This window comes from Nipponia nippon, unplaced genomic scaffold, assembly GCF_047370975.1.
Source record: "Nipponia nippon isolate SJK-2023a ecotype South Korea unplaced genomic scaffold, ASM4737097v1 scaffold_9, whole genome shotgun sequence".
NCBI classification, from domain to species: domain Eukaryota; kingdom Metazoa; phylum Chordata; class Aves; order Pelecaniformes; family Threskiornithidae; genus Nipponia; species Nipponia nippon.
In genome coordinates, this window is record NW_028262413.1 from 26,260,925 (window position 1) to 26,285,996 (window position 25,072).

A 25,072-nucleotide genomic window follows, 5' to 3' on the forward strand; every position below is an offset into this window, starting at 1 on the left:
AGTTCATTCACAAATCTAGTTCAAATGTGTAGTTTTTTTGGACTATCTCAATCCTCTCTGATAAACTCAATAATAATAATAAAGAAATCAAATTATTGAAAAAGGCCACCCTTCAGCTAATTGCATCTCGCCAGATCCCGGCATGCTTCATCTGAGGAGGGTTGGCAGCACCGTAAGAGGTATCTCTTGGGCAGAAGAGAAAGGTACCCAACAAAATTCACTGTGACACTGCTTTGCTGCTCTTCACCTCCAGGTTAACGAGGACAATCGCACAGTCACTAAAAGCTGCACTATGAGGATATTAGGAGCACAAAAAAAGAAGAGTCCCTAAAACCAGCAGGAAAAAATGCTGATTATCCTTACAGAAGCATCTGAAGCACTGGTTGGCACTGCTGGCACAGAGAAGATAACTGAAAGGATGATGCAAAAAGAAAGCAAAGCAAAATTTTGCAGAGCTGCTTATACATAAGCCGGAGATTTTTCTTTAAAATCCCCATCGGGTATTGCAAGCGTGACTTGGACAGACCTTCAGACAAGTAAAAGCAAGGGAAACCCATTTGAGGTTAAGACAAGAGTGCAAAGAGCCTTAAATAAAAAAAAAAAAAAGCATTCTTCAGATATTTTCCTACTCATTAATTACACCTGCCTGATGGATGGTGGTAGTAGCAGCAGATGGGACCTCAGAAACCAAGAACAGGGCAGCACGCCTTTTAAAAAATTATATACAGCTATTAAGTATGCACACTTGGATGAACGTATGTGTGTGAAGTTATTCTCAGCTAATCTACCATAATTTTATCAGAAGCTCCATGTCCGTGGGCAGGAAGGCATTCAGATCAGGCTAATTAAAGCCAGCAAGGTTTGGTAAAAAAACAGAATAAACCTAAAACATATGCTGTCTTTGGTTGTCTGCTTTTGTCTATCGAGATGGGATAATTTTAGTGATTCTTTGATAATTCACAAAGCATCAGTTTGGGGCTTTTCATCATTATTTTGGGGAGCAGGAGGGACCAGCAGCATCCGGTAGTGGATGCGCCATGCCATGCCAGCCTGCCCGACCGTCCAGACACTGGCCAAGCCTTCTGCTCAGGTCCGCCTCTTCTACAGCCATCTGCTTTGTGGTGCTTTGGCGAGATGGATGAGATTTTGGAGGACAACTGAACAGGGGATGGGCATGAGGTCTCACCAGCAAAAGCATGATGAAAACATTGCTATGGATCTCACCTTGCTAAGTGCTGCCACTACCTAGCAGAAGTCATGCTAGGAGATGATGGGTACCTCTCCAAAGAGAGCAGAGGCAGCTGTACATGAGTGGTCCCAGCTCTGTCATCACTTGTAGGGCAAGCTTTCCCAACGGATAAGATATACCTCAATATGGGAACTAGATTTAGGTAATCTTCTCCCACTAGTTCTGCCTATATAATGGTGACTTTCTCATGACTTTTTTCCAATTTAGGCTGAAGATGAACATGGAAATTCAGGGTATAAATTATCTGAGGATAGTCGGGAAGCTTAAGACAAGCCTTACCCAGCTTTTTGAGGGGTTTCAGGGTTTTTTTCTTTCTTTTTGACTCAAAAAACAAAGGTTACAAAGCACAAAGCCATTTGAAAGTGGGCCAAAGGACACCAGATAAATAAAACAGCAGCAACATGTGCCAGAAAAGGTTTAGAAACTCAGTTGTTACTGTGTTAGTTTTGGTATGGAAAGAGAGGCAGTGCAAGAAGTGAGTCTCCCAGAATTGTCTGAAAACCTCCTGGATGCTGTTTTATACCTATATATTAATATAGATATAGATATAAGCAAGTTAATGCCACAAAGACTGAAAAGCAGAGAGCTAGCTAGTGGGGAGAGGAGCACAGCAGGCATGATCAATCACCAGAGACACAGAAAGCAAAGCAGGGCTTGAAATTAATTCTTACTTCCCAAGACTGAACGTACTTTTAATCTCCTTGACCAGGTCACTTTAGTTCAGCCTCGGCTTTATGCAAGATGAAAAGGAGATGCTAGGAAAATGCAAATACAGATTTCCAAAGCCAACTCTTTCGAGTGATGTTTCTCCCGATGCCAAACATCTTTGCCATCTACCTCTCAGCGTTTCAAAACGCTGCTATCTGTAGGTGCTGCCTTGATGTGCCAGATAAACCCAGGTTCATAAGAAACACCTTTTCTCTTACATCACATCCGAGCGGTTTGAGAGGAAGAACCTCAAGAGCTGAAAGCTGGTTTTTGCCTCCTGCTCTTCTTGGGATGCTTTTATTTGTTGCAAACAAGAAAATTATTCTTTCTGGCTGTACAGTTTCCATATTTACATTCCTCGTCCCTTGGCTCTCCTTGATGCACACTTCTCCGACTGAAAAAAATTCATGGGGCAGCTCTCCGCTTAATTTTAACTCAGCTGACATTTTTCCTGCTGAGGCTCTAATTTCATCACGAATTTCAAGCCCTCTTGTGCCCAGAAATTAATAGTAATAGCTTGTACCCGTCTTTCCGAAATTGCTTTATGCAGAGAAATGGTCTAAAAGCACAGCCAGGTATTGCCTGCCACAGCATGATGATGCACCATTACTTTCCTTTAATTTAATGCCCCCGTGTTTGGCATGAGGTGGTTCTGGATGACTGTGAAGCAATGAATTCTGCTAGACAAGAGACACGCTCTCTTGGAGCTTAAAGGGTGAACAGCTTGAAAAATTATATATAGAGAAGAATTATTTCCTTTTTTTTTCCCAGATGTAACTAACAGTTCAACAATTCTTAGCAAACATAATTTGCCTTATTTGCTGAATAATTTTTATGTCTCTATTCAAATAATTCAGGATTTCCTATGCATTCATCCTACGGAAAAGAAAAGTTAAAGCAGCAGTAAAACGAGATCTTTTCCTACAGTGTGTTAAAATCCTACTGCAAACATACCTTTAAACGTCACTTTTGGATAGCAAAAATCTATACGCTTTCTTAATCACTTTTTTAATAGATTAATAGCTCCTAATAAGCCAGACAGGCTACTTAAAATACTGTAGTAATACATTAGATCTATGCTGCTGGTGAAAAACAGGCACTAGAATTAGGAGATAAGCGCACGTACCAGTTTTCTTCTCCACGTATCGTTTTCCAGCCTCCCTAAAAGCGACCATCGCCCTGAAAAACGCCCGCAGGACTGCCCAGCGGAACACGGCCACTGGGTCAATCCCGATCATCCCACAGATAAAGGCGTTTTTGCTGCTTCGCAGGAGAGCTACAATGTCTGGGCGCATATGATCTGTGTTTTTCTCACGAAAATCCTAGGGAGGGAGAAAAAGGAGGGGGAGAAAAGAGGAAAATAAACAATATCTACAAGATATGCCAGGTAAGATCTGCCAGGCTGTCCCTAGGGCAGCACAACTAGTGAACCCTGCTTCTATCTTTTTTTCTGCCCCCATATTAGACACCTCTTTATGTTCAGAAAATAAATGTTTTATCCCAAAGCACTGCTCTCTGAAGCATCTTGAAGCTGATGCTGAAGTTTGTCATGGGTAATTATTGCATCAGAAACACATTACATATTTGCAGTTGTAAATCCCAAGGCTGTTTCTCATACAGGCTCACTTGCCCACCAGAATTGCTTCTGCTAATAATTGGCATGGATATAAATAGGGTCAACTTTGAAATCATTTGCATGGGTTTTTAAAAAGTACCTGCAGCAGTGAGATGCTGAGACCTACACTCACATAACCTGTATTAAAAAATGACTAATGATGAAAAAAACATTGTGTTTTCTACACAAACCAAGCCTGGAAAGGCTACCAAATACTCAATTTCAACCCATCGCTGGGACGTAGCATTAACCTCAGTATGCGTCCCTAATTCTTCCCCAGAACACCGACATGTGGAGCTTGCAATGTGGAGGAGAACAGGAAGACACAATCCCCACCAACTTCTCATTTCAGCCAAGCTTTTCACCAAACACTTGTCTCCCGACCCTTGCATCTCTTCTGTAACCAAGTCCTCCTCCAAACATCTCTGTGGAGCCTTTGGGGCTCTCCTTCCCCATCACAGCTAGATGACTTAAATGAAAACAACTGCTGGGGAACAGCTGGGTGACAGACCTTCACTCCATATTTCACTTTGCCCGCGTAGTGTTTGATGATGAAAGCCGGTTCCATGACCGCTGGAAATTCAATGTAGGAGTTCACTTCATGTTGACGCTTAAACTTGTCCAGCAGTGTCTGGTTTGTGGCTTGAGGAAAACTGAGTGGAAAGAATTGAAAAGAAGATAGGCATAAACCCAATGAAAAAGCTTTTACACTTCTGTCTTGACCACAAATAGGAAAATAGCGATATTCTGAGCTTCCACTTCTGTGCCTGCAGATGCTAAGAAAACACTATTTTGTATGCTCTCATGTGGTTATATACAAATACAACGTATATCTGGTGTCTGAAGAACTCTTAACTGATTTAGTAATGGTCTGAAATCAGTTATAAAAGCACAAATAGGTGTATTTTTATTGTGGTATACTGCATTGTATGCTCATTGCATGGAAATTATTCAGAATAGCTGCGTTTATCTGAAACCCCAAGTTTCTGTCATTGGTTTTGAGGCTTAGACTGCTCCTATATCTACGCAGTATTCACACATTATCAAATATTGAGCTGTTTTGCCTACAAATCTCACTTCAATTTCAGGAGTTACTTGACTGATCCTGGTATAGGAGAGAGAAAGAAAAAGGACAGAGAGCTTGAGCAGAGTCTCTTGGTAAGAGCAAGCCAATCCTTCATCCTCAAACTTCATGTAAATCTGCAACTTGGGGGTATATTTCACAACTTTACCTAATTTAAGCTGTTTTAGCCTGGTACATTCCTACTGGGACAGCATCACTGCTGTGTGTCTGGTCAACAAGACAAGAAACGGAGGAGAAACCTGCAAGCAAATGGTGGGAGGAGAGCTTGTGCCCTGGACCGGAGCCATGTGGATCCAAGGCGGTGCCAGCAAATCTGCCTGGCCTTTCCCTGCCCTTCACACAGAGAAAACTGGCCCATACATCCAACACGAGATCCCTTATCTCAGAAGCTTCCACCCAAAGGCAGACCCACAAGCCACATGCTCATTTGATAACTTCTACCAAGACAAGCTGGATGGATATAACCACGGATGCAAATCTGAGCTGCATCCCCGATGTCCATGAAACCCTATGGAAGTGCAGCCCCTACGTACAAGTGCCCTCAGTTCACTCTGGCTTAATTTTTAAAAGTAAATTGATAAATCCACCTTATATCTGAATAACAGCACCCACACAACCTGCTTTAACTCATGCACTTGGATTCTCCCTTCATGCAGCTTGGGTTCAAGCATCTTCATGTCGTTACACCACATGAGACAGGGAGAGAAATGAGAAGCAAAGCCAAGGAAACCTTTGACCTTCCCTTTAACGGAATAAATTCTTGAAACGGAATTTTAATTATTATTTGTTAAGGTTTTTTGCTCAGTGTGCTGATTCTCCACTGTTTGCATTACCACCTCAGAAACAAAACTAGAGACATAAGATAAATCAGCCCAGCAAGCTATTAGCATCTTTCTGGGAGGAATCACAAGAGGTAAGACTTAAGGATAAACACTTTTTAAGTGAAAAACGAATATCATTAGCAAAACCAACAGTTTCCTACTCACTTGCTTTCCTCATCCAGCAGATGGAGTAGGCCTGTTGGCTTCTTACTGATCAGGTTGATGCAGCCAGAGTTGTCTATGTAGTCAATGTTGTGCCAGCTAATTCCTTCTGCTCTATATTCCTCCTAAAAAAACCCCACAGATATTGTAATGATATTGGATGCAAGAAAAAAAAAAAAAGGTGAAATTCAAAGGGTTTCATGGAAACTGATGCACCATTTACCAAAATGAACATCTCTTCTGCTAATATGCCACCAATATTTTTTTTTTTATGCAAAAGAAAATGATAAAGAACCACTTGAACAACCTAAACTGCAGGGAACCACTCAGCATTTTACAATTTCAGGTGAACCAGATTTTTGCTCAGATATAGGTTAGCTATATGACAGACTATGCCTACCGAGGATGCACGGCGTGCTACACATCATTGCTTCTTGCTTTCCTTTTCCTGGCTTGCTGTTAAAGCATTATTCGATGTATTTGCATCAATTAATATTTAGTATTTAGTTGCTAGAAGAAAATGGTGGTACAACATATTCATTTAATTACACAGAAAAAGCAATATAACTCCCTTTCCTGCTTCACTGGGGTCTACTCTTCTATATCTCACAATATTAATGGCTGGTGATATAAAGGCTAATGAAGAGACCTCCAGCTAACAGAAATCACATCTCCAAGACCAGCAGAGCCATGACCCTTTACAGTAAAAGTGAGGATCTGTCCCCAAGTCATGCTGAGGAAAAAAAAAACTATTTCTTTTCCACCAAAATAACTCCAACCCTTGCTCTCTTATAAAAGTTATCTCCTCTGAGATAGATTTTCAATTGGATTACTTCAAGAAGTCTTCTGCAGAAATTATTTTAGGGCATCCGGAAGAAAGTAGAGTTAAAAATCATAATTTTTGTCATATGCTTTTAAGACTTATGACTCACTCTCAAAACAGTGATATTAGAAGTGCACCTTACTCCATGTAATGGAAAAAGTCCTACTGATCCAAGCTGCATTTTTATTTCTCTATCATAAGACATTTTGATGGCAGAATTGAAGAAAAAAGTTAAAAATCCTCAAAATTGCACTAATGTGATGCACCTTTATAAAAATCCATTTTTTATAAAAATTCATTTTTATTGCTGGTTCTGCTTTTATTTTTAATATGAGCAAAAAACTTTTAAAAAAAGTTCTTCCAACTCTCCAATGTATCCTCATCCAAAATTAACATGAACTCTACATATATTATTTTTAGAATTAAAGAGTGTGAAGTGCTTTGAGACATCTCACAAGGAAATTTTTGCTAAAAAACTACAAGGTTCTGAATTCAGTATTTGAGACATCATATACCTTTACACCAACGATATATACTCTGTGCATATGTGTGCAGGGGTAGGAGGAGTTTTTAACAGCCATAAAGCCTTTCAGGTTCAAAACATAACACATCCTGTTGGGAAAAAAAAAATCCTGAAAATAAAGAACAACTCCACATCATGAATTTTATTTTTTCTTTTAATTTTTTTTCTTTTTTCTTAGATTCCTGCAGAGCAACCAGGACACAGCAGGCATGCAGAATAACATTCACAAGTCCCTGCTAAACTATAGGAATTCAAAAATCATATATTTGACTATGACTTGTTGCATTTTCAGTGCAAGTCAGGAAAAAGCTTATATACGGCAACCCAGCCAACTGTAGAAGACTGCATATTTCTTGACCAAGCATAAGCTTCTCCTGAGTGATTTAAAAGAGAGAAATGGTGATGCGTGCAGTGGTAATGGGAGTCAGCATCATTTATCAACTGCCTGCTTCTGACAGCTGCTTAATCAGATGCAGAGTCCATTAGTCCCAGCTTTGCCCACTCAGGACTGGTCCTGAGCACCCAGAGAGCAATAAAGCTTGCCATGATGATAAAAGAGCAGCCTTATTTTAGTAGTGATGGGTGGCTGGTGCATGTTACTTGGCTTACCTATTTATATTGTGACTCTTTTTTGAACTATTTGTATGGGGGCTTTACACATATATTTTTTCCCCAAAAAACCCCCAATTATCTAGAGTTGTAAGTTTGCATACATCTAAACTGGGCACACACCATCACTCTGCTCTAGAAGCTCTCTAGACATCCATAGCTCCGCATGGGATGTTCAGCAGCTGCACAGTGAATGGTGCCATGAAACTCTTATGACCACACAAAAAATTCCTACTACTCCTAAGATCAGTGCAAATAACTAATTAAGAATGCCAGCTGTTGGTTTTTTTAAATATACTCCAGTAAACAACCATAAAAGACCACTGAGTTCAAGGTCTCTACTTCTTTACGCTCATCTTCAGCTCTGCAGCAGATGATGCATGACCTGAGGCTGCTTATCACGTACTTCCTGGCCTCAGTTTCTTCAGCTGCAGGATTTTGGCTAATCTTCCCTCTTCTGCTCTTCTTTTTCCTCCAGGCTGGGTCAGAAACACTCACTCCCAGGCTGTGCAGTTGTTCTCCACATCTGTCCATCCATTGCTCCCTCCCTTCCATCCCCAATGCAACCTCTGGCTGCGTTGGCCAGATATGAAAAGGGATTGAATTCCTCAGCTAATAACATTTTCCATAATAACTCAGATATACACTCTCATTTCAAGACAGGCGCGTATGCAGCAGCAGGAACTATGCCAGAGCAATTGCTCCAAAGCTTAAGTGGAAAAAAAATTCCCCTTATTTCTTTTTTCCTAGCATTTCCCAGTTACTGGTTTGGTTGCATTCAGAATCAAAGTCCAGGAGAAATAACTACGGCTTTGTGATTGACCAATATAATTCCTTGGGTGTTTGCTGGTCTGCAGAACACTGTGCAAATTGTCCACATAAAGGCAGAAGCTTTAGGATAAAATCATTGCTGTCCACATGTGTATGTTAAACTTACTCAATTAAGTTTCAGTTATTTATCTTCTATATCATTACATATGATTTCCATATTCATCTTCTAATGATTGTCTTTCTGCAGAATTCAGGAGATATCCTTAGAAGCTACCTCCAAAATATTCCTTCACTTCTGAGTATGACAATAAAGCCTCTGCCATGCTTTGATGGATGCAGGGTCCTTGCAGAGCACTTGAATATTAAGGAATTAGATCCAAACAACATGAGGTTTTCATTTAACAAACATATGGTCAAGATGAAGACAATAGGAAACACTTACAGCCCATTCAAACAAAAAACCCTCAAACTGGAGGTTCATTACAAATCAGCTTAAATTTATACCTTGACTTAAAACTAAGTTATGTTTAGGGGCAAATTCAAATGTCCTATTTCTAGAAGACCACCTTTACATCAAGAACCAAACTGTTGATGTTACCACTACCTGCAAAAGTTTCTGGCGCAGTAAACTCCACAGAGTCCTATTTTTTGGCATCCTTACTCCCAACAAAAATGTACGGATTTAGTCCTCCCATCCCTGGATAGCTGAAGCCTGGTCTGCTGGAAGATGGAGCGATGCAAGTTAGCTGGAGAGGAGAGCACTGAGCTCCCAAACTTGACAAAAAGAATTTAGCAAAGAACGAAAAAAAGACATTCAGGTTTTTTTTAGAGTTCAGCAGCTCCATATTTTCATTTAATTATTGGGTGAGATGCTACTGATTGCTCTCCAGGGGACTTGTATAGCCACCACGAGTAGATACATGCTTCCCAATTGTGCATTTAGAAGCAATTCTGCTGCCCCAACCACGATGATGTTGGCAGGACATCAACGTTGGCACCAGACATCAAGGAAGGGACTTGTTCTGCCAGCATGAGAGCAATCACTTCTCAAATGCCGTTGTCACCCAAATCAGAGCACGGTTGTGTTGCCGTAGCTGCATCGGTGTGCTTGCTGCAGCAGCCAGGTCAACAAAATTGTGTAATGTGGATTTGGCCTCTCTGACTCAGCTGAAGCTCAGAAGAGAAGGGGGTTAATGACTTCATCTCACCTCTCTTTAGCAGAAAAGAATACATATATATACACACACAAACATACATATGTATTCTTTTGTGTATATATATATACACAAACGTGTGTATATATATATATATACACACTTCATCATTGCATTCAATATTTAGAAAGATGTAGCTAAGCAGGGAGGTGGCTCATAAGAAAAGGCAGTATTAGTTTGAGATTTTCTTGTTTGCAAGGGATGGGTTTTTTAGAGCTTAAAATACTCAGATAGACCTGAATGCTATGACATGAAACACAATTTGTGATGTTCTAACATAAAAAAAAGAACCTAAAGACCATAAAAAAGGACGATAAAATGTCAGTCCAGACTTTGAAATGCATATACTCAGAGTATGAGCATAAATCTTTGCTGAATATCACACAACATTACCTAAGACATATTAGCGTATAAGATTTGGGGTACCAAATAAACAGAACGTGACAAAATTTCCAACATTTTTATATATGAAAATTAAAGGAAGTCTAGTGAAGAGATAGCTAAGCACTATTAAAGAGAAACCCTGCCTGCCTGCAACCGACCCCAGAGTACAAACACTGCTTATGCTACACAGAATAACAAATTTAAGAAAACCTTCCCAACCGGAATGCAAGGCTTGATGGAAACCCTACTGCTATGAACAGAAGACATCTGTAATTTTATAGTTCAATGTGTAGAGAAACAAGTCCCGTTATCTTTACAGGAGCATTGGATCATATCGTGACTTTATTTCGATGCTAAGCCAAAGAAACACGCTCTAATCCACAGCAGAATTAAAAGTTCATATATCCTGAGAGGGAGAAAATACCCACAAGCCCAACAGCATTTTTGAGGTGCTGGCAAACATCTCTACACATCCACACGTGCTCTATTATGAATTACTCCTTATCCAGCCATGGTCAACAGTAAGTGAAACCAAATGTTAAAAGACATAATTACAGGAGAAAGCATTAAATATTATTTTTAAGCTCACACTTATCTAGAGTATCGTGCTCATTGGGGGCTATTGCTCCTCAAAATTGTATGGAGGGAGTGATCTGGAGCTTGAAAAACATAGAGAAGAGGAGCATAGAAACCCAGAGAAGAAATGAAGCAGGAGACACATGATAAAAATACAAAATAAAAACCAGTAAGTTTCCCATCTTTCTTAAAGCACAAAACTGAGGGATTAGTAAATTCAAATCAAAAGGCAGTGAAAAATCAGGCCTGAATATAAAGGCCTGGGTTTTCCCACAATGTATGGCATTTGTTGCCCTATCACGGGATATCAAAGGTCAAAAATGTGTCATGATCTGAAGAGGTCTGGAGGGTGTTGGGCATCCATGCACACAGCCTGCAAGCCAAGAGCCATGAAAATATCTCAGCACTTCAGTGTCCAGGAGGCAGATGTCTTATACTGTAGGGATATTGCCATTAGTCACAGTGAAAATTGAGAAGCAGCCCCAAAAAATAGCTTTTAAAACCCAAAGACAGGGATGATGCACTCTCCTCTTTCCTGGGGATGGGACAAGGCTGAAGGTAAAAAGAAGGGTAAAACATAGCATGCAGTGCTGTTTCAGCTTTTATTAAGTCCAGCTAGAAAATTAAAGCATATTAAGAAGGAAATGTAAACCAAAATGATTAATTATTTGCATGGAACTGCTTGCAAGGGAAATACAGCAGTTTCTGTTTCCTGAAAGCGTGGCAACCCCTGCTTCAGAAACACTCGAGGAAATCACAAGAGCAAAGGAAAAGCCCATCAGCTCATTCACCTCCTCCCAGACAGAGCTAGATAAGCCCCAGGAATTTATCTGCCCAAGCCTTTCATTACTGAGGCATAGGAAAACCTTGTTTACACAATAAAAATTCCCAAAATAAAGTGGGAAATCAACAGCAAATCCTTTTTTCAGCACAGCTCCACATTGGAACACTTCCCATCGTGTTCCTGTTGTAAAACCTCGTGTAATCCAGAGCAATACACAGTGATGCAATCAATAGGCAGATACTTTTGGATGTCTAAATGTACATATTTTGCCTGAAAATTCACGAGTAAACAGAAGGGTGTGAAATGCCTCTCTTCTTGGCTCTAACACCGTCTGCTTCAGCTTCAGGCAGCATTTGCAAAGTGAGAAACTAGGAATTAAACCCCCTCCCATGTCTCTGTCCATTCCTAGTTGACTTCCCCAGCATAAAATAATCTCAAAATATTCTTAAAAAAATATTACAAGTCAATTTGACACCCACAAAAATATAAATCTGTACAAATACAAGCTTAGAGCTGCTAAACCCAAGCATGTAAATCGTTTCTCTCTTGATCACTTACCCAGTAACAAGGTACCATCAACCTTGCAGATGCTGATGGACAAGAAGATATGAACAACATCTCAAAAAGCTCAGTTCAAAAATTAGAAATGAAGCCATATTTTGCAAACTATTGAAAATCTTCCAGGAAAGAACATAATATTTAATGTTTTAAAAATTACATTAAAATAGGTCATTGTTATATGATAAACTAAAGGAGCTAAACATTGTAAAAGCTCCTTTCTGTATAAATATGTATCCTAAAATCCATCTTGGGGAGCTTGGAAAAGCTTTTCTAAGGCTGGAAACAGCAACAAGGCGTGGGGAAATCTCTCCATCCAGGAGAGAACCATGCAGGATCCGTCCATCCAGGAATTAATCCTTCCCATGAAGGATTAATTGCTCATACAGCAAATGCAGGCAGGCATTGCAAGCCAGCCCCAGCAGAATCATCCCACCATAATTTGATAATTAAAATGAGCTCAATATGACAAATCCTCTAGATGGGAAAACCTTATTATTAGAGAGTTCCCAAATGAACGAGACCAATGTCTGGTTTGTTGTCGGCGCTTATGTGCTGCAGACGACGCGGATGCCTTGAGTTCCCGACATCCCTCCAGAAGAGGATGCTGAGGCTGACAATGCTGAGGCTTTCATTTATGACCAAGGATTTTTATGTTTGTTCTCAATTTAAGCAGAAGAGGAATTTATACATGCAGCCATACATACATATAAATGATATGTTAAAAAATATAAAAATATCTATGTATAAATATATAGATATAATATCTATTTTTTTAATAATGCACCCACAGATACAGTATATATAAATACATTTCCACATGCTCGATAAATATACAATCTATAGACAGGTTTATAAGCCACTGTATTTTACTGATAATGTCTGGCAACACAGGGGTTCTGATAAACTGCCTTCCCTTGCATTTCTTCGGCCTGTTTTAAGTTGCAAACCAATTACAGCACGTTGGCAGCCAGCTTTGAAGCAAAGGTGCTTCTTGAGATTGTCTTCTCCTTCAAGGTGACCATTTCAACGGCCCCTCAGCAAATGGCAAGTGAATTTGGCTTTATTTTGAGGCTGATCCTTCACCCGCTGACAACCTCACATCTGCTTTATATATGCAGCCTGAGATTTTAATTTATTGTAATTTGGACTGTCCATTATTAGCGAAGGTGATTTTAAATAGTAAGTTGAGCCCAGGGTTTTGTGCACGTGGCCGTACGCACTACACCAGCTCTGCAGCACCCATCTCTGAACTCAAATCAGCTCCCTATGCTTCAGTGGCAACAGCAGGTTTCAGTCATAAATTATATTTTGCTCTCAAAATGGCAAAAATTGGTTTTGCATGATTCAGCTGGCAAAACACACCTTGCCATGATCCCGTTTGCACCCTTCGCAGGAGCATCCTTCTTCCCAACCCACTCTTACAACAGCCAGGAGAAGCGTGAGCCTAAAGATGCTGCATGATCTGCTGGCGGATTAATTTCTTTAATTTCTTTCTATGTAAATAAAAGAGGAAAAGAAATATATATGTACCAATGCAGTCCTTGCAAGACATATCAGGCTTAGCAAATGTGAAGAGGACCTCCACAGCGGTCATGGTCAACACCAGACTGATCCTCCAGGCTAAATGTCTTCTTCCTTTCCAGTCCCCACTTCAAACTTGTGTCAATAAATACACTTGCTCCTGATTCCTCTCTCATTCACTCATGCTTACAGTGGGCTCACAGTACTCCGTTACATAGATATTTATACATATATATATACACATATATATATATGTAGTTGTCTTACACTACCCCTATAAAATCTTATTACCATGCCAAACCAACTGTTCAGGCAAGAATTTTGCATGTAACGAGTGGAAGAGCTGAGGCCAGGATGGACCATGTAGTTCTGCCTCAATATGACATTTTTTTGGATGGGTTCAAGTATTTTAGAGGCTTTTAGAGGTTTCTTGCTCATCTTGCTTAAGAAGAAGAGGGCTCACACTGCACAATATTGTCCTATGAAAATCCACCAACATGCATTGAGATCTTTTATTTTTAAAGAAAAGCTGTGGCTCACAAGTATCCCTAGTGTTTTTTTGCTGAAATAACCAGAGATTTCATTACGTCGTTGCCTAATTTAGCTCAAAGGTATAGGGAATGTGCAAGAATTTCCCCATGACTGTACTTCTGGACTATGACACAGGGCTTGGCCCTAAGAGACCAGTACAGAAGCATCCTAGATTACCCTAGAGCATACCTAGTGCTCTCCAAAGCAGGGTGTGCATTGGGGTGGAGGAAGAAAATACTTTTTGTACCATTAATAAATAAAAATTGGTGTTTATTTCATCTTCATCTCATCCTTTTTTAGTTTCTATTTGGGGGGGGCAGGCTTCATAATGTACATAATAGTAGTACATGTATATAATTTGAAAATAGATAAATATACATATATTGGCTTGCATCTCAGGAGCAGGTCCCAGAAGAAAGTCAGGCTCGGCGTTCCCAGGACAAACCCAACTGTGAGGTGCAGGGCTCCAGTTGGGTTAGAGGGACAGGACTGTCCCCTGGCACAGTCCAAACCCACATATATTTAGCCAATATATTTGAGTAGGAACCATGATCAGCAGGAAACATCATCTAACTGGAAAAAATCAAGGAACCAGCTCAGAGAAGAGGGAAAAGAGGGCTAAAGAGATGATCGTGACTTGGGAGAGGGATAACGGCACCTGGAGCAAGGCATCTGCAACTCAGAGAGCTCCAGCAAGGAGTGTGGGATGAGGGATGGAAGAGGGGATTTGAGTGGGGGAACCGAGGCAGTTTGGGGAGTACATGGCACTGCTGCAACCAGAGCTGAGGCATGCACTCAGATGTCACAGGATGCAGTATGGGATGCCTGGTGATGTTCCCCTTAGCCTGCCTGGCTCACAAAAAACATTAGTGAAGGTCAAGACATGGGGACAGCACTGAGATAATCTCTTTATCAGTATAACCTTTGCTTTTGCTCACTACAGACACTTAACTTCTAAAGCAGCCCACATTCCTAAGTCACTGTTGCAAGATTGTCCCATGCAGGTGACAAGCAAAAGGCACCATGACCATCACGCTCCTCCTCCCCAACAGCCACGTTTCCAATACACGCAGGAACCCCAGACCCTCTTCAGATCATCTGCGGCACAAGCCACCTCCAACCCTGTACTTCATTAAAGAAAGGACTGTATCAAACCCACTGACCAAAAGCCATGCGCAGTATGAAGTGGTGACAACCACGTTGAACCCAAACCTGTTTCTTTTGGATACCTAATTCTAACATAGAAAACATGCAGAAAACCACTGAGTCTTTTACACCAGTACCTCACACCAGGAAAGCTTTCTAGAATATTTTCTAATGATATTTTAAGCATGTTTTCTAACTTGCCTACTTAGGATGCCACTACAGAGATTTAAGAATACTACTTCTGGGGGTTCATATATTATGTATATTATATATTTATTATATATTACGTATGGCATGGGGGGTGGAACTAGATGATCTTTAAGGTCCTTCCCAGCTAAGACTATTCTATGATATTATAGTATATATACATAATATAATATATTATGATATATTTTATTATATCTTATATATTATGAACGTTCATCATCTGGAGAAAACCAGGAACAAGGGGGTGGCAAACGAAGCTCCCCTGGACCCAGCCCCAGCCTCGCAGCACCCCAAGAGGGGAAGGACCCAAGCCAATGCTTTGGGAGACCAATGATGACCAGAATTGTGTTTTATTTCAATCCTGTAGTTTGAAATCTTCCTATCCTAAAGATAACATTTAAACAACTCTAAGCATCCTTTTTTTTTTTTTAATATGAATTACATACTCTAAGCATCTTTTTTTTTCCCCAATGTGAGTTACATATGATGGCGTATTGCCAAATAATAAATCAATAACTTGTGCAGCTTGTTATTTCTCCACATGTCATATGACACACAGCTGACAGCAGCATTTTTCAGAGGGCATCTGCTCTTCCATCTCCAAAGAAAACAGAAATTTGAACTGAGCCTCCCAGTCCTCAACAGTTGACTTCTGATGGTTGGCTTTTGTCTTCAGAGGAAACAGAGGCGTTCAGGCCTAACCAGAGTGATGAGATACAAAAAAAAAAAAAAGCCCTTACTGGAAGGAAGGGGAGAAGTGCTCCCAGCAGTAGGAGAAAGACCCTTTTCATAATTTATTTCAAATGTACTTATTTTAAATATATTTATTTTAATTTTTAAATTTTTTTTAAATGTATTTATTTTAGATTTATTTTAAAATTTCATCTTTTATTTTCTCTAAACGACATGGAAGGCTGCTGGGAGACAAAGCAGCACGGCCTGAGAAACCCTGCATATCCAAGATGCTTTAAAATATAGCAGGCATCGCAGCCATTTCACAGACTAAATAAACCACCTATCACCATGTCGTGTGACAAATTGATGCTTTTTTTAATTAATTCACTCCCACTGTGATGAACAAATTGTTATCATGTTCATGATTTAGTCTGGACTGTCAGATTTGTCCACCTATTACACAGGACCAGTAAAAACTATAGTCCTCCCTAAGTATTTACGGAGCTTTAGATGGCTGAGCAAACATTTCATAGGATGTGTTATCTTTATGAAATTAAGTTTTTCTGTCTGAGCAGGCTGAGGTTTGCTGGCTGGGACATCAAGTTCACCAGGGACCATGCCACTTTGCTCAACACCTGAGCTCATGCCAGTTGATCACACTCCAAATAATATTTTTTTTCAGTCTCATCCTCAGTTATACATCAGTTTTTTTAAACAATAAAAGGATGTCCTTAAAATTGAGGTTTGGTGGGTAAACAAAAGGTAGAAAATGGGGTAGAAAAGAACTTAAACAGCAACGTCTGTGGGATGGAAAGCTACAGGATGACTTCTCAACCTTTGCAAAGCATCAGCTGAAACAAGGAAAGGTGGGTGGGGGTAACCAAAAAGCTGATCGTCGAATGAGCCTAAGCAGGGACAGGGGAAGATTGGTGAGGACAAAGATGACAACGTTTGTAGAATGGGATACATAAAGAAATATAAACTTGTATTTCTGGCCCTCAAACTGCCAAAGATCTGGAAACTTGGAGGAAACTCATATCATGGGTGCTATGTTACCGGTGACCTCCAAACTACATCTTCATATACAGCAATCCTTTCATTGGAAAAAAAAAAGCAAGTTGCAATGCAAAAATGGTATTTTCCTCTCCCAGAAGCACCTGGGTGTTATCTGAACTTCATGGCGGCTCTGGGTTTATCTGCTTTGCAGAGGAGGCCACTCGAGGAGGACACAGGGATGGAGCAGCTGCCAGGGAACAGAGAACCACTGCTGAGGTGCAATGCTCTGATAGCACTTAATGAGTCCAAGAGCTGTGGGGACGTCTTGCCTGAAGTCGCCAGCCCGAGGGAGGGATGAGACCACGCTGTCTGAAGAGCTAAACATGTCTGCACTTTGTGTGAAGCTTGTTGAAGGACCCTCCATCCTCCGGCCACCCAGAGCAAGCACCGCATCAGGCAGCAGCTGCAGCCACCAGCTACAGCCCCTCATCCAACCTCCACCCCATAAACATGTGAGATACATGGGGAGGAGAAAAACACCCTTGCTACGTGATGGGGTAGGCTGTATTTAAGTTATGATTCCTGCAACAGCAGTCTTTCTAGATTAATAAATAGATCGTCACCAGTCCGAATCCAAGAGTTTGCCTATACAGATAGACCAAGATTTATGAGCCTGGACTTTACCGCCTAGTTAGGGTTTGTCTTTCTTGTCCTCTTCCATTATTTGCTAAAGCATATTCCCATGCATCATGAATCATCACTAAATCTTCCTTAGCAATCCAGAACAGGCAGTTTAAAAAGAAAGTGGTAAAGAAACATCAATAACTGTCTTTATCCAAAGCAGAACTCTAACATTCACCATTTTTTGCCTTCTCCTATTTTACTATAAACAGTGGGCAGAGATGCGTTATCCTTATTCTCATGGCTGGCTCAAAAGAAGAGGTTGCTATTGCAAAGACCTTTGCAGACTCTTGGTATGCAGCACGACAGCAGCTGTATTTATAGGAGGCAATAGGCTGAAGCCAGACTGCCTGAGGATGCCTCGGCCAGTTGTTTGCAAACCACTGGAAATAGCATTGTCTTCAGACAGAAGGTTTAAAAAAAGATTCGCAAGGCACATTGTATTAGATTTCACCAAGAAAAAAAAAAAGAAAATAAATGTTAAAATAATCCCACGCTTCTGTTAGATGACTTTGTGGTAGGTATTTTGGTTTCCATAACGCCAGCAGTATGCCACAGCAACAATTACATCATGGCTAAATACCATTTTTGCACACAAATTCTATTATAATTTTAAGAAAAATCCTTAGCGAATACTTAAATTTGTCATTTCTTTTAGCAGAAGTGTCCAAATATCTCAGCAATCTGTCTTCAGCCTCCTGCAAGCTTTGGAGGTACAAGAAGCCTATCTCTGGATGCAGGGGAGGACCTCTCCAGGTACCCATCGCCAATAAGCACACTTGGTTTTCAGCCATCAAGACATCAAATAAACCCTTGTAAAGCCACAAATATCTCAGATAAATTCACAATTCAAAGTAATATAACTATTTTGCCATCTTGAAACACAACATTAACTACTTAGTCTTCATCTGTAGTTTGGCAACTATCATTAAAAAGCAGGTTAATCTTTGAGCCAGCTAGGAAGGAAGGATATTCTGAAGACACAAGATTTGAGTATGTATCATCCATTTTCTTTCCATCAAATTTACTCCTCCACATGCAGCATGTAACTCCAAGAAGAGGAAAAGTAAATGATTAAACCATACAAATAATTCACCCAAGAATTAGTGCTCATGCAGCTGTACAGCTTATTTATATTTACAGAAAGCAAACTGTGTAGAGATGACCATATTTTCCACCAGGAGAGCTTGCAGTGCTCCAACCTTAGACGGATGACATGCTCCGGCATTAAGAATTGGAACGACCCCTTGGCAATTGGATGCCTCCTCAACTACTCCTGTCGTCCATACAGCAAATACTGACTCTAATGACTTCATGTGCTTGACAGATTTATAGGAGAAAGCTAATTAGGTCACTGGTTATAAGCTGGTCCAAGGAGAATTACAGATTGCTGCAATCGGGAGCTCTGCATATACCCCAGGCTCAGGCAGGAGCACTGACCTGCTAAGAAATCCCAGCCCAAGCACAGAAATTCCCTTATGAATGATGGCATCTTGGCTTGCTTCTGTGAAGCCGGCAGAGGCTGCTGAAACCCAAGTGCCCTGAAATCCCACCTCACCAAGGTGTCATCTCTCTCCAGCTTTCAGGAAGGATCCTCCCTCCCCAAGTCTCTTCTAGAAAGTGTATCCGTTACCTTTATAGAAAAAAGTAGCTATATTGGCTTTGCAATAGTCTTTTAGTTTGCCCTTTTATGGTGGATAATGGTAAAATAGACCTGTTCCTAGAAATACAGACGGGTTTTCCCATTAACTTCTTAGAGCATCTATTGAGTACGGTGCATTAGCATACAAAGACTAGTTAAAAAACTGAAATAAAATGGGTTTGAGCAGCTCTGTTCCACCTTCTTGATCAAAAAAAAAGAGAAAGTTAACAGAGAAGCATCAAACTCTAGAGCAAACATCCCCCAAATGATTCACTCAGGGCTATATTGCTTATTTTTGACCATCCTTATATTTAAGGAGACTTCTTCCAACTTTTCAGATCTCTCATAACACTGGAGAGGCACAAAATTAAACTATCAGGGTTTCTGGGAAGGGCTGGTTTAGTTCTTTGATCTCAGCTGAACTCAGGCCACAGAGCGCAGCTCATCAAATACCAGCTTTGCTGAAACTAATGATAAGGAGGATTTCCCTTGACCTCACCCAAAGAAGAATTTCACCTGAAGGGAGGGCATGCAGACTGGCATTAAAAAAAAAGGCATTTTGAAGGTCTATAACATATTTACTGTATTATGCAGCCAATTATATGTTGTGCATCCATGAAACAACATGTACTTTAGCAGTTTTCTTGTCCTGCTTGTTGTTAGATAACGAATGATGTTTGGAGAAGCCCCCTCCCATCCTAATTAATAGACTATGCCATCTTGTCGTATATGTTACCTGCTAAATTATGGCCTGTATTTTTGTTATCTGTCTTATGGCACATAAATTTGAGGCTGGAAAGCGACACCCAGTCTTAACAAACCTAAAGCAAAGCTTAAAGTTCAAGCTGTCCTAATCTGCCATGGCTATTGGAGGTCGTAAGGATCTCAAGTCTGACCTTGCAGAACTTGTATGAGAGTGACATTTCCCCTCCCTCCCCACAAATCAACACTGGAAAGCAAAAAACCACCAGAAGACTGGGGTGGCATTTTCAACAGATGCCGAAAAATAACTTTTATGTGACATTAAATGAAACAGCAGCAAGTTCAGGCAAAGTCAAGAAAGAAATTGCTCATGGATGAGCCATGTATCAAGGAGACAAAAGAGGAACAGTTAAGGTCTTCGTGATGTTTGAGGATATTTGTATCCCAAAATGTCTATCTAAAACCACTAAATCTCTGGCTGGATTTTATTTTACAGGTAGCAGTAAGTCATATGGTAAATTAGAAGTTAAATTTGAATAATTCAGTGTACACTCCTTAACATAAAAGAATTAAAGGGACAATTTAAGAACTTTATCAGTGCCACAAACTCATGTCAACACTCATTGGCGTCAGAGAGTAAATATTTCCAGACCTACCTGTTCAAGTTTAAAGATGTGTTGGTTAAAGTAGTGCTGCAAGCGCTCATTGGCAAAGTTAATGCAGAATTGTTCAAAACTATTATTTTCATAGTCTTCAAACCCAAAAATATCAAGTACTCCAATGGATAAAGTCTGCAAGAAAAGTAAGAATGTGGATTAGAATAAAATCACATAAAGTAAATGGATTATTTGTACACAGTACATAATCAAAAGCATACACACAGAATTAAATATACTTAATAGCAGGACTTTTCATTTTTACTGGAATTGTTGATATTATGCCATCTGGAAGACTTCACCTACATCAGAGAGACAACGTGTAACTTTAGATATCTGGACAGATGGCCTTTTTCTAAAAGAAAGTCCTTTTAGATTTTTTTTTTATTTATAGACAAATTACCATCCTTGAAGAAACCTGAACTGAGTTCCAAGTTATTCTATTAGATCTAAGACATTATTTATCTTTTGAGGGGAAAAATGGGGATAGAGTTGGGAAAAAAAAGATTTACACTGTGAAGACAATCCACAGAGATGTGCCTACAAGGTGAATGCAGGGTGTCTAAGCAAACATGCTCCAGCTGCAAGCCTTCCAAAGAAACACCTGCACTGCAGGGGTTTGCACGGAAATAATCCATTGCAACAAAGGAAAACAAGTCTAGTCAGAAGTAAAATAATATTGAATATAAAATATCCACCTTGCATATCAGATGGATCTGATGAATGTCTCCTACTGAGAAGTGTAACCCAGATGGACTGATTTTTGGAATCATTGAGTCTCTCACCTTACCGCAGGGGATGTAAAGTAACGTAAAAATAGTAATACTGCTGAAAAGGAGGGCTCAAATCCATCCCCTAAGTCAGGTTCCTTCAGAATTAAAAACATAGGCAACAGAGCTGTTGAGCAAACAAAACAAAAGCTCTTTTTCTAACCTAACAACCTGAGAGTCTGCTTTCCCTGCCTTCTGCACCCTTTGAAGACTTGGCTACTGCTTGCCTTGAATGAAGTTCTCTAGGCAGGAAAGGGAACCAAGCCTTGTTTCCCATGGATGCTGTCCCAGGGCCCCGTGCTCCGGCACAGCCATCCTAGCCCCTGCCACCAGGACACAAGAAATGCTCTCCAGGACCAGCCCAACGCTTCTCCCAGCCCAGCATCTCCAACCATGGCAGCAGGACATCTCATCCTGGGTATGTCAGCATGGCTCTTCTGTGGTCCGTCACCCTTTTCTACCAGCACCCACAGTTTTGGGATGAGGGAGGGGGAGAGGCACCTCTGTGCTCCCTTTAGTTCACGGGCAAGAGATGTGTAAAGAGGTACCCATCCAAATTTTTTTTTTAACCCATTGACACTATGATCCCTCACAGCCTCTCAGGCCAACTTCTAGATGTTCACAATAGAAAGGTGTTTTCTTTTACTAAATCCATACTCTACAACAGAAATTGCAGGATTTGGTGAGTTACAGTTCTAAAATGCCTTTTTTCCACCACTTTGATGATTTTTTTAAGCCTCAACCGTAACCCACACCAGCCTTTTCTCCAAACTGAAGAGCCCTAACCCTGTTTGGTCTCTCATCTCTCCTCTAACCTACAATGACCTCTTGAGATGGTCATGAAGACATGGCTGCACCAAGGTTTTTTATGTTGGCAAAATGAGGCCAATGCCAATGTGAATTCACAGTGTGCTTTGCAGTCTCCTGGCCCCCTCCTCTCCTCCTGAACCAACACTGCTCCTCCCGTACCAGCCAGGCAAGGGGCAGCAGTGGACCCATCACTCCCCAGGCTCAGACTATCCTTCCTTCCCTTAACAGGATTAGAAATGTGGATCTTTCTCCTTCATGTATGTACTGGATTTCATAAAACTTGAGAACACATTACCCTGAGCCCTCTACTTGTTGGAGGAATTCGGTAAACATGGGGGAAGAGGGAGGTGAGGATGTGACAGCAGATAAACCTCACTGACACAGGGAGCTGGGGTGAAAAACAAGCTTAAGTAGGTATAATTTCTGCTGCAACTTCCAAACTTGTATATGACTGTTCTGTTAAACAAGTAATTAATAATTAGTTACAAATAAAACTCAGATTGTGTCCATCTAGCAAGCCAGTTGTCATCAGAAAAGGAGTGAATTGTTTGAAGGACATGTGCACAGAGACCTCTGCCAGCAGTTCGTTAGCGAACTGCCCTCTGGGGTAAGCTTCCGTGTCTAACCAAAGCCATCTCACTTATACATGGGTTCTATTCATACATTACAATTAATTAAATAAAAATATTAATCGAGGTAAAAGCATTAGTACTGGTCAAATTAACCAAATCTCAAGTAGGGAGGAAAAACACCTCCACCTCAGAAGAACCTGAGAGCTGCCAGGCACCCTGGTTTTAATTTTATTGGTCTTATCAGCACTCTGGATTTCATAAGACTACCTTCCTAAGACTAGCCTAAATCCACTGCCAGAAATATAAGCCAGACTGTCCGCAAGTGTCTCTACGCTGCAGTTTGTCTGTTTTCAACAGACCACGTAATGTGGGAGGACAATATTCCTTCTGTGTTCGACTCCTGACCAGGGAACCACCTACGGCTGGAACAGAGCTGCTGTGGGCAGAACGACCACCCGGCTTGTGAGTTGTAGCTTTGTATCATAGGGACTTCAGCTACCAGAACAAGTGAAAACATAATTAAAAAAACCCCAAACATATAAGCACAATTATAAGACTCTAACTCATTTTTCCAAGAGGTCTTTGGCTATTTTATGCTTTGTTCAGGCTTTTCTCCCTATTCCAGGGCCAGACTCTACCTCCTCACCCCTACCCATGCCATGACCAGGATGACTACCGAAGGTCCTTGGCCAGTTTCCCAGAAGTTTGCATCACTTGGCACAGAGCCCATGAGAAACAGCTGTTTGACCAGAAGATGGAAACTGGGAAGCCACTGGACCAAGGACTGAGCCTGGCAGAGTGATTTGCTCTCACTGGCTGCTTCCCAAGGCTCAAGCATCCTCCTCCTGCTTGTCCCAGCGAACGTGGCAATGCTTTTGTTCACAGATATATTCATTAAATGACAGCCTAACAAGCAGAAATCTTCTGCTTCATCTTTTTTTTTTTTTTTAAAATAGATTTCAGTAAGAATTCTTCTTAAACTCTTTGTATAATTAGCAGCTCATATTTTATCTATATTATACACGGAAAAAGTGATGATGGAAACACAACAAAGTGACTTTTTATCATCCATGACACTGATGCTCCATTCGCATTATCCTTGCATAAGCAAATCCCGACCCCAATCACCCCTCCGCTGTGCAAGCTCCTCCCTACAATACACAAGAGCTCCCCAAAATGACTCTAAATAAGTCTCTATTGCACTACATAAAAACAAGACTTAGAAGATAAAGTGCTCACACTTCCAGAATCTTTATGGAATTACCAACACCAGCTTTCACAAGCGCTGCGCTGATGTTCTGTGGACATAGTTAAGCCCCTGCCATGAGTGAACACTTTAAACTAAACATGGTTTTCAAGGTGAGCACAAAAAACCTCCCTTTTTCTTTTAATGCTGGTTAATTTACTGTGTCAAAGCTGTTACTAAAATAGATTTTAATGTGTGCATGTATATACATTTATAAAGCAAAATAGAACAGTTATATATAGGAAAAAAAGGGCTATTTCAGTTATAAAAGAATCCTATTAAAAATACTATATTTTGAAGTTGTCTTTTTATAAGTTTTTTCTGACACCCAAAATTAAACAAGCTCAGAGAGGTAAAATGCACAGAACTCAAAAAAAAAGAAAAAAGAAAAAATCTGCATTTAACAAAATCACTGCAGGTATCAAACCACATGTCCAAGATGAGGATGGTTAATTCTGCCATTGTTGTTACACGGGGAAAACCAGCATTTTTCTCACATCACTGACTATGTGGATAACTCCTGAACACCTCCAGAATATAAATTTTAAGATGTGGGTTTTTTTGCAGAATTTCACGCCAGAGAAATTAGGGCAGAGCTCTGAGGTGAACCAGGTTGTTAGCCTTCTGTTGCAGGAGGCAGCATGGCAGAGTTACCGAAAGAAAGAGGTCAATGCATTTAAGTTGGTAAAACTTTTAAAAATTAGAAATTGGGAATTTATGGCTATTTTTCTGCTTTCTGGCCAAAAAATCCTCATGGTACCTATGCAAAAGGGTTATATCAGTTTTTTCCATTATAAAGGAGCAGAAGTCTACCAGTACAGAGTCATTTCTTATAGCAAGATGAAAAAAAATTATTTCCATTGAGGTATGTGTAAATGAAATTATTTTGTTAAACTCCCTGACAAAAGCACATAATCTGGCTGGTTTTAGGATTAAGTTTGCACTCCAATACGTAAAGAAAATAATTGAAATAATTTTATATTTACAAATCTTCTGATTCTTCAGTTTCAAATTCACATGTTGAATGAGTGCT

General features: G+C 40.3%; 1 protein-coding gene across 8 annotated transcripts in view; it reads right to left on the bottom strand.

Moving 5' to 3' along the window:
• The window catches only part of MYO9A (myosin IXA), a 186,014-nt gene that overhangs the window by 43,764 nt on the left and 117,178 nt on the right, over positions 1 to 25,072 (bottom strand). For all 8 annotated transcript variants that reach the window (XM_087743837.1, XM_087743839.1, XM_087743835.1 and 5 more), the window contains exons 11-14: positions 20,642 to 20,776; positions 5,643 to 5,764; positions 4,084 to 4,225; positions 3,084 to 3,279 (exon numbers count right to left, since the gene is read on the bottom strand). In XM_087743837.1, the coding sequence (XP_087599963.1) occupies positions 3,084 to 3,279; positions 4,084 to 4,225; positions 5,643 to 5,764; positions 20,642 to 20,776 (595 nt within the window). The remainder of the gene's footprint in view (positions 1 to 3,083; positions 3,280 to 4,083; positions 4,226 to 5,642; positions 5,765 to 20,641; positions 20,777 to 25,072) is intronic.